Source organism: Diorhabda carinulata, chromosome 6 (genome assembly GCF_026250575.1).
Source record: "Diorhabda carinulata isolate Delta chromosome 6, icDioCari1.1, whole genome shotgun sequence".
Classification (NCBI taxonomy): domain Eukaryota; kingdom Metazoa; phylum Arthropoda; class Insecta; order Coleoptera; family Chrysomelidae; genus Diorhabda; species Diorhabda carinulata.
In genome coordinates this window covers 18,103,845-18,114,377 of record NC_079465.1, presented here as the reverse complement: position 1 = coordinate 18,114,377, position 10,533 = coordinate 18,103,845, and the positions used below count along the sequence as shown (strand labels likewise).

At 34.9% G+C, this 10,533-nt stretch overlaps 1 protein-coding gene across 2 annotated transcripts in view; it reads right to left on the bottom strand.

The window, feature by feature from the left end:
- Positions 1 to 65: 65 nt before the first annotated feature.
- LOC130894740 (protein Skeletor, isoforms B/C) overlaps positions 66 to 10,533 on the bottom strand; it is an 85,225-nt gene continuing 74,757 nt past the window's right edge. The window contains exons 11-13 of one of the 2 annotated variants that reach the window (XM_057801707.1): positions 7,025 to 7,249; positions 3,666 to 3,833; positions 66 to 3,601 (exon numbers count right to left, since the gene is read on the bottom strand). In XM_057801707.1, coding sequence (XP_057657690.1) covers positions 3,593 to 3,601; positions 3,666 to 3,833; positions 7,025 to 7,249 — 402 coding nt within the window. In that variant the 3' untranslated portion in view covers positions 66 to 3,592. Of the gene's footprint in view, positions 3,834 to 7,024; positions 7,250 to 10,533 lie in introns of both variants that reach the window. The other variant, XM_057801706.1, reaches the window with a different exon arrangement.

The following is a 10,533-nucleotide window of genomic DNA, read 5'->3' as shown; positions in this document are numbered from 1 at the left end:
GGAAAATTTCAACCGTCCTAAATACGACAACGGAGTGGAAAGGGCGAATTTAATGAAAAAAAATGTTTTTATTTTTCTAAAAATTTTATTAAAAATATAACATTAATATTTACAAAATAGGTATTGATTAACTGATTGATTGACAAATGTATTCCACATTTCAAAATTAGACAAAAAAAATTTTTTATGCTAATTTTTAAAATCCGGAGAATTCTTAAAGCACATTTTTTAGTAATTCCAAGATATTTTCATATCCTTTTTCAAATTAGAATGTAATTTCATATTATTTAAACAATAATACATAATATCCTATACAGTATGTCTGCATAAGTTGGCAATGTATTGAAAACATTTTTTTCTCTAACCTCCAATTTCTTATATACTTTTATCGATTTATCTTGATTTTAGGTATTTTTTAATAAAAAAACTAGTTCAAAACAAATAAAAATCGTTTTGAATACACTAAAAAATAGCTGCCAAAGTAATATTGCTTACTATTCAATAAAATTTCTAATGGTGACATGACTTCAAATTAACAATAATCTCAAATTCCCTTGGTTGTGTTAGCTTCCTGATTCCATGTAGATATAAATGAGATTGTACTCAATGTTTTTTAAGTTTTTTTCAATTTCTAAAAAAATTTGATGTAATTAAATGATTTTTCCAGATTCTAGAACCAAAAAACGAGGATACCGTGCTATTATATCATTAGCAAAATTTCTCATTTGGCAGTTACGAATACACTAAAAAAATAGCTGTCAAAGTAACAGTGTTTCCATTTAATAAAATTTATGGTGATGACATGTCTTCAAATTAAGCTTAACTCTAATTCTCTTGGCTTCCTGATTCCATGTAGATATAAATGGGGTTATACTGACTGTTTTTATGAGTTGTTTTCAATTTCCAGAAAAAAATTGAGTGTAATCTCTTCTCTAAATTATGAAATTAAATGATTTTTCCAGTTTCCAAAAAGCAAGGGGGACTGCGCTATTATATCATTACCAAAATTTCATATTTGGCAATTACGATTACATCAAAAAAATAGTTTTCAAAGTAACAGTGTTGCCATTCAACAAAAGAAACTTCCATAGTTTCAAGTTATGCGCATTTTTATTTGTTTAGTTTTGGTCCTGTTTGTCCTTGAAAAAACAAACCTTAGCAAAATGGCCTTTACGTTGTCAAATTACACAGGTTTGATTATGAGCGGGGCATTGTCTAGGTTGATGACTGATATTTTTAATAATTCAACATGTTTCATCGTAACTTCAATACTTCTACAATATTCAAGCATCTTGTCTAATGACATTGATGGTTCCCTTAATAAGTGTCTTTGAACTTGTTTATCCAGAACACACAGTACCATTCTGTCTGCTATCATCCTCTCTGCATAGCTAGTTTTACACTGATCCTTTTTACATACAAACGAATAGTTAGCTGCTTGCTTTTTTAATTCAGTTAAAAAGGAGTCAATATTTTGACCTTTTTGATGTATGTTGTAGAATTTAAATGTTTCCAAACTTACATTTCTTTCGGGTTAGAAATGATCATCAAAACAAGATAACACATCATCTAGTTTTGAAGTTTTTGTTTCAAATGTATTATAGATAACCAAGCATGCTTCTCCAAGAATATTCTAAACTAACAAAAATATTTCAAATCTTTGCTTCCATTTTGGCCATCCATGTGGCTCCTGTACATTAAACGCTTCCTGGGGCTTAAAGTATTCCAGTTTTCACTACACTTTTTATACTTTGTCACGATTTTCTTATTATTAACTTCTGATACCATATTTCGTTGTTTATCGTTCAATATCTTGTTTTTATATGTTTTTTAACTTTTTATTTACTAGTAGTTTTATTTATAAGTAATCTTCTTTTTTTATATTTTGACAGAACCAAAATTAAATAACTAAAAATGCACATAACATAAAACTATGGAACATAAACGGTGATGCCTCCAAATTGGGACATGTTCTATGAGGCCCTTTGTCAAGTTCATGGTGTAAGGCAAATAAAAGAGGTTATATTTTTCAAATTTTTTTCCAATTCTCGTTGATTTTTGGTTAAAATCTGTAGAAGAATTGAGAATAGATATAGACAAAGCAATTATTATTCACACACATGAGAAAAAAATCCCTGCAATCGTGTAAACTTATATGTTCAACCATTTTCGGAATGGTTCTTGTGCTATTAGGTCGTAGTCGAAAATAACCTGACGTTTCGCCAGCTTGTGCGTCAGGTGCAGTAACTAGTAATAGTTATTGTAGACTACGACCTAATAGTCCAAAAAACGAGTGGAATTATTTGTTTTTCAAAAACGAAAAATTATATACGATATACGATACCTTTTGTGTTACGAATTAGTTATCACCCAACTACATTTCAATCATAAATTTATTTCACGTAACTCTCTACCCTACTCAATCTCGTTGACACCGCTTTCTCCTCGTCATTAGAAGGTAACGGGGTGTCTAACTCCCTATTCAAAACTCCAGCGGAAGTTCGTAATTGCGGCGCGTTTTTACTAATATAATCAATATTTAAAGGAGGAAGTTCTCCTTTGAATTGACCGAATTGAGGTCTACCAGTAACGTAAGCCGAAGCTTTGGACAATCTATGGCTAATAATAGACGGTTGACTTGACAGTTTAGCTGTCAAACTTTGTCCCGAAAGTTTTTTACCGTCGTAAGTTATAACAACATCCGGTGGTGAAGCAAGCATCTGGTTGGATTCTTGTAGATCGATATCTATATTAGATGGTTTTCTGATCACTTCCACTGGTTGAGCATTTGGGGGTGGTAGGTAATAAGATTCTATTTTTTCATTAGCCTCGGCGATAGGTTCTTCAAAATCGTCGAAGCTACGTGATCGTTTCATAATTATTTGATGTTTCTTTTTGATCAATGGTCGTTTATCTACCTTATTTTTTATTATTAGTTGAGAAGAGTACATAGGAGAGGGTTGAAGTGCGTCTGGTTTTAATTTGCCTCCTTTTTCACTTTCACACTCCAATTTAGGTTCTAACTTATCCACACGGTCCTCAATCACTCTCCTAATGATGGGTACGAAACTGTTTTGGGTTTTAATAGAATTCGGTTCAAAATCAGTTTTAGGAGCTGCTATTAAAAAAGTTTCAGTTGAAGCTTGCTGAGGAGATATGTCTAATTTTATAATTTCTTTGATTGTGAATGGCTTAACATTGTTCTCAATAAGAGTTTCATAATTTAATACTTTTTTATGAGACATTACTGATGGGGTATTATGGTATCTTATTCCCGCAGGATTTAGTACTTTCAGTTGATTTATATCCTTTCTATACATGGTTTTTCGAACAGGAAGCGGTGGTGGTATTAAGATGACATTGTTACTAGATACAGCCATGTTATTACTAATTTTATAACGCGAGTCAGTTGTCGTAGCGGTGGTGCTAAAGATGTTTGTAGTTGGATTGTTTCCAGTGCTCAGGATAGGTTTGGAGTAGTACAAATTTTGATTCGGTCGTTGCTGGTGAATATAAAAGTTGTATCTGGTTGCCGGAAATGGATTAAGTATTGGTAACTTCTCTGAAGGCTTTGGTAAAGGTGTGGTGAAAATTATTTTTTCTGAAATTATTGATTTAGTGTCTTTATCTTCGTTATCCTTTGATATTATATTAATTTGTTTTACCCTTGTCCCGACGCTAATAGATGGACTAGATTCTAGGTCGGAGTCTAGTTTGTCCTTGAAGGATTGGGGCGCTGGAACAATCGATGAATAATATTCACTAGCTTCGGACTGTTCGTCGCAGCTATCCAGAACGTTTATTTTCCAGCCTAAATGTCGGTGAGTGAAACACTGGAAATAAAAAGATAATCACATTTCTATTCATCAAGAGTAACTTTATTGAATATACACAGTAATAGGATGGTTCCAGAATTACCTGACCTGATCTAGAGATGTCTATAGCATATGTTTCAAGTTTGAAGATGCCACGTTGTTTGGTATTTGTTTGATAGCAATCAATAGTTAACGTTTTATTTTAAAGGCATTAGCTCAACAAATATAGAAGCTGAATTAGAATCTACTCTGGGTGAGACTGCTCCTTCGTTATCAATAGTAAAATATAGATCTGAAGACTAGCATCGGAGTGTCAACCAAATGAGGTGTAGTAGTTTGAGTGGTACTTTTCGTATAAAGATCGCTCTGGATATTGATTTGAAACTTCTATATCTTGCAATGTTCCGGAAAGACGCGCCTTGATAGTTGATTTCACTTCTTCACACATTTTTTTTGATGTTTTGACGTCTGCAGGCGAACTTGGTGTTTATGAGCCTCGTCTGTCAGTCAGATCAGCGATCTTTCGCTGATCTTTCGTTCATGTTTCTGGTCAACTCTGGATCGACTTCTGTATTAAGTCGAGCATTTGCGAGTAATATTCTAAAGATGGACGAATCTGCGCCTAGAAGAGGCTCTAAGCTTTCGTGAAACTGATATATTGCTTCTTACCTTAACATTCAACAAGTGAATTTGCTGTAATGGTGAAAAAATCTGAGCCGCAATTTAAACACTGTAGCCTAGGTCTTTGCTGGGTTATGTTGCTTCCATGTTTTGAAGATCAATAATTAAACTTCATTTTGAATTAGGTATTAGAAGCGATTGAATGACTCGAACTACCTTATTTGATCTCAATTAAAAATAGATAAAGAAATGTTGAAGAAAATCCAAGTGGTAATGGATGATCGTCGACTAAAAGTGCGCGAGCTAGCAGGCATTTCAAAAATTGTGGTACATCGCATATTAACTGAAAATTTGGACATGAGAAGGCTGTGTACAAGATGGGTGCAATGGAACAAAACAGCGTCGTGAACATGCTTCCACCGAGTGTTTGGCAATTTTTCACGCAGATTGTTTGAGCGAGTTAAATTATCATGGATGGAACGTGGGTCTATCACTTTACACCCGGAACAAAAGAAAAATCAAAACAATGGACCGAGAAGGGAGAACCGCCTCCAAATAGGTCAAAGACCGTTCCGTCTGCAGGCAAGGTTATGGCATTGGTTTTTTTGGGAAGCGTGTGGGATAATTTTCAATTACTATCCTGAAAAAGGAGAAAATATCAACGGCGAGTATTATGCATGTTGGAAATAGTAACAAAAGTTCACGAGCCGCGCGGCAAATTCTTGAAGGTATCGAACTCATTGAACATCGCTGGGAAAAGTGTATGGAGCTAAAAGAAGATTAAGTTGAACAATAAATATATTTTTTTCCAAAGTTTTTTTGTTTTTTTTTTGTACCAGGTACTTCTTGGACAATCATCGTACATGTACAGAATAAAAAGTGAAAAAGTCTTAGAAGTAAATTATCCATTCTTAAGTCAATTTGCAGATACAAAACTTCTATGAAATTTCGAGGTTATGTCACCCTCCAGAACGGTTTGATCGTTTTCTACTCAATTAGTTAACGCCCTCAACAGTCTCTCACAGTGTAACAAATTTGGTATTCATAAGCTGAAGGATTGCAAAGAAAATTATTTATTTCGAAATTTTGCGTATAACGCTCCTATTTAGTGTAAGAAATTTTTAAGCAATTGCTAAATGTTTTTATTGAGTTATCAAATCACCTGAACAAAGTGAAAATTGTGTATGTAAATAAGTGGACAGTGGATCTAATTTATCAAGTCTATTGCTATTCGTAAAACATCACCAAGGAGTTCAAAATTGTCCAATTCAGATCAACGTTTTGTTCTCGAATGAGTACAAGTTTTATTCGAGGTCGTGCAAGAATCTAGACCAGATAGAGAGGAAAATTAGTCCAATCCAATATTGAAGAATAAGCTATCGAGAAACGACTGTAACAGTGTGTATTATGGCTTCCGATCTACAAGAACTAGTAATTGATGATTGCAAGGTTCAGGACAAGTCACATGGACTACGAAGGCTGAATTAGGTACTCGTCATATTAGGATCAACAAAACCACCAAACTAGAGAACCCATTGGTGTAGCCAAAAGTGTAGCTATTCCATCTCTCAGTAGTTTGAGGCAAGACATATTTAGCAGAGATAGATGATGGGATCACAAGCTAAATTAAACTAGTGACTGGTGTTAAACAGACGCTATTTCCGTACTTCTTGAATGCTACTATTTGAGATATCTAGATACTCAGTGCACTACTCGTTTTTGACCCCACCCGTCTAGGGTGCCCTCTAGACGCACAGTCTCGTTATTTAATAACCAGACCTCGTAAAAGTTTCTTTAGCAACGTACGTCTAATTGTCGCTTTATGTATAACACATATATGATTTTCCTCTATTGAATCATCGTTTTTCTTGTCACAGAAAAAATACTGAAGCTTCAATGAAAAACTTTTTTCCCTTGTATGATAAAAAAGGATTTGTATGCTTCGTCACCTCGTAGTGAAATAATTCTTGACTTTGATTTTTTTGTGTTTAAACGAGATATTTTTTTTAATTTGCTTAGGAGTGAACAGGTCTGTCAGTTCTTTGATTTATAAGTGTTGAGCTAGGTATTATATCATTTGTTGGTGATCCAAATCATGATTAGGTGTAAAAAATTTAGCAATTTGTTATGAAAGTAGATTCGTCTTCCCTTTGTTGCTCTTTGCTCAGGGGCCTGAATTGGCTTGTTTTAGAAATGGGGGTTAAGCAACTTTTTGTTAGAGTTTGTAAAAAATGAGTTCAACCAAACGGGACTGAACTATGAAAAATGGAAATTTAAAAAGGGAATTTTTCATCTTTTCCAAAAGTCGTTTAATCCTTCTTGAGTCAAATTATTACTTGAAGGATAATTAGGATGGAAATACTTAATTTTTAATTCCCATGAAATCCTATATTGTGGTGGATTTTATTAAACACTTATTTTAAAATTTAAGTATGACGGTTCCACACTTGAAATTGTTAAAATATTTTCAACAGTCTTTTTTTAGTTACACAATTTTCCACCACTAATAGTCTCCAAAAATACACTTTAGATTCTTCTTTGTCCACCCTGTACATACCTGAAAACCTCATACATTATTATATATTTACCTGATAGTAAACCGTATCCGGAGTATTTTTATTTGGTGTCCATTCGATAAAACCAGGTTCTCCGGGATCGCATTTAAGCTCCAAACTACGTTGATAAGCTCCGAAGGAAGGGTAGTCATCAGCATCTAAATCGCCAGTTGCGACCCAGTTACATAATCTTCCAGTACCGGTTGGCTCTACGCTACCATCTGCGGTTTTACGCACTCCGGCGAAAATTGTTATATTCTGAAATTGAATTATTTGTCTAATCATTATACAAGTATACTTTATAGACAGAAAAACTTTTAAAACTCTATTATTATAATTGAAAATTGAATGGTAATTAATGGCAACCCTCTCACGACAGAAGCTTCGAACTTTCCCAGTTTTCTGAAGGTCTTAGAGGGCGTCCTAGACTATTGGGGTCAAAAACGAGTAGTGCGTTGGGTATCTAGATATCTCAAATTTCTCGTTGAATTGAAAAAAACTTCAACTGAGTGCTATAAATTGATGCAAGAGGTCTTTAGGGATAATTCTCTGTCTCGTGCGTTTTTTTGAGTGGTGTAAGCGCTTTAGAGAGAGCCGAGAGAGCACTGTGGATGACCAGCGCCCAGGTCGCCCTGTGACTGTTTCAACTCCGGAAACAGTGACCAAAATCAACCAAATTGTGCGTTCAGATCGTCGAAAGAGCATCCGGATGTTTGCCGAAGCTGTAAATGCCGATGAAGAAACTATTAGAAAAATTTTAGACGAGGAATTACACATGACAAATGTCTGTGCGAAGTTGGTGCCAAAAAATCTGACTCCTGACCAAAGCTCTTACGTCAACGGGTCTGCTCAGATTTCTTTGAAAGGTTAGAAACATTAGAAAAATATCTGTTTTGAAAGGGACCCGATTTGAGTCGATAAAAGTGGTAAAGTAAAAAACGGCAGAGCTGCTAAAGGCATTTAACAAAGAAGACTTCCAGTACTGTTTCGATCAATGGAAAAAACGTATGGAAAGGTGTGTGGCGAGGGGAGGGAAGTATACTGAAGGGGACCCGTTTTCGTAACCATTCTCGTCTTCTAGAACGGTCGAAAATGTAAACAGTGTTACTAGGTTTTATCTTGATAAAGCTTACTTGTCTACTAGGAAGCGTCCATAGATGAAGATATGAGGATGCATCCACACAAAATCAATTAGTGCAAGAATTAAAGCCTCAGGATGGTGGTCAGAGACCTGACTACGTAAACCAGATAATTGAGCGTTTCTCAACGTCTTTCTGGACTACAAGAGTTTGTTTCACCTTTTTCTCATGGAATAGTACACTTTGTATATCGCCGCACATAGATCGTTTTTCAGGATTTAGGCGGCCAAAATTATTTTATGAGATATTTATATTACAAAATAGTTACATAAAAAGAATTCTGTGTTTGGAATAACTTATCGAAATTATTTGTTGGTGCACGGTGACCTACTTGTGATTTTTTATCAAAAAATATTTTATTCGAGATCGTAGTCGATTTCAAAGTGTTTTTTAATATTATATTGAAAATACATATGACATACTCACGGCTTTCGCCAAGGAGGGACAGCTGTCTACGTTTTAGTATTACTTTCAGGTATGTATTATTAAATAAAACAAAGTAAATATATTATATTATTAAAAGGATCTTTACAATCGTTATACAATATTAAAGTTACATAAGCTAAATAGATAATCACTAAAAATAATCAATCATATATTGGAGACTTATTCATCTACATTTAAATTTCCACCGCTTTCATCAATTTCCATTGGTCGGTTTGGCTCAGCAGGAATTAATAGCTGCATTGTCTCAGGCAAAAATAATTTTGAAGCGGTTTTTTTGGTCTTTCTCATGGAACTAATAAATGGGTCGGATGTTAATAGTAACCTTTGATAAATATCTAAGTTGCATTCTTCCCTCGAAAACTTGCGAGCAAAGTTTAGGCGATAAGACCTAAAATCTTTATTGCGGGCCTCAGCAGCTTCTTCCGAAAGTTGCCCTATCGGCAACAACGAATTTTCTATTATTGAAGCTCCATGAATAAGACCTTATGCATCGTTGGAGTCATAGGATGCCAGCCATATAACTCAACATATAGTTTCGCAGTTTCCATGGCGTATTTATCATATTTTGCTTTGTCAATGTTATGGCCGCTTGATATGGCTTCTAGTATCACTTTTAATCTAATAATCAAGTCATAACTTATCCCAGTGATTTCTGCAGCCAATTCAGGGTTCTCGAAGAATCTTCTGCTGGTATTTCCATCGTTTGTGTTTCCGAAGTTACTTTTTGGCATATCGAATAAGAGACCTGTCTCCTCACTAAATTTTTGCTGAATATCAATTTTCTTCTGCTTTTCTAGATTTTTTTCTTCTTCGGTTCGTCTCTCGCGATATTTTTTCACGGGCAATTTATATGCTAAATGCAGCACACTTTCGAATATCCGGATTCTTGCATGTAATACGGAAAGGCCAAATTCAAGAGCTTCAGGGCATACATCATTTTTTTGTTAAATCATTAAAATCTTTTGATGTAACTCCACATATATAACATCTGCTGGTCGATTTGGTATTTGTAGCTGCATTGTAGACCTTTCCGTTAACCATAGTCGTTTAAAAACTTGGTTGAAAAAAAAATTCTCTCCATTGAGGTCAACTTTCGTCAAGTTTAATGAGTTTACACTATTCTTTACATAATTGATTTCTTCTTTTATGATGTCCGTAGATTCTTTTACGAATCTAAATCTTATTGGACGGCAATATCTAGGTGAAGAGGGAGTTGGATTTTGCCACACGATTTTACTTTTATCCTCACTACAAACAATTCGTAGAGGCACAAATGAGCTTATAAAAGTTAGCATTAGATTCATCTTCGTTTGAGAGTCTTTGTTTAAACTGGGCTTCTTGAGAGCCGTCACAACCCCGTTTGCAGATTAACAGTAACGAGTTCCTTTCAACGGCATCAAGTGTGAGTAAGACTTCTTCTAAGAAGAGGGATAATCTGGTTACGGTGTGATCTAACAAAGATTGAAGGTTTCCTTCTGCGCAGGAAGACGTCACTCGTAATGACTCCTTGGGTGGGTAGCAATCTTCTTTGGCCTTCAATAATAATTCATAATGTGGATAGAATCTTTTGTTCGTTGCTCGAATAATTTTGTACTGTCTTCTGGTCAAATCGGCTTCAACAAACATTGTCAGTGCTTGCAGAGGAGTAAGGGGCTCTATTTCTTTAGATTTTGAATGTCTATTTTTAAAATCACTGGCAGACGCAGAAGAATTTGTAATGTCTTTTAAAACAGTAGACGCGTTTCTTTTTCCTTCTGTTTGTAAAATTACTTGTGCCGCGTACTTCGCGTAAGATGCGCGGACTCCGCTAGATTCGGTAAAAGATTTGGTAGGTCGTCCTGGCCTTTGATGCGTGTCTACGGGGATCTCAAATGTTCCTTCCAACCAAGAATTATTGGCCGCCAAAAAGTTTTCAAGTATTATATGCGCCCGAGACCACCTCTTTATCAAATCATA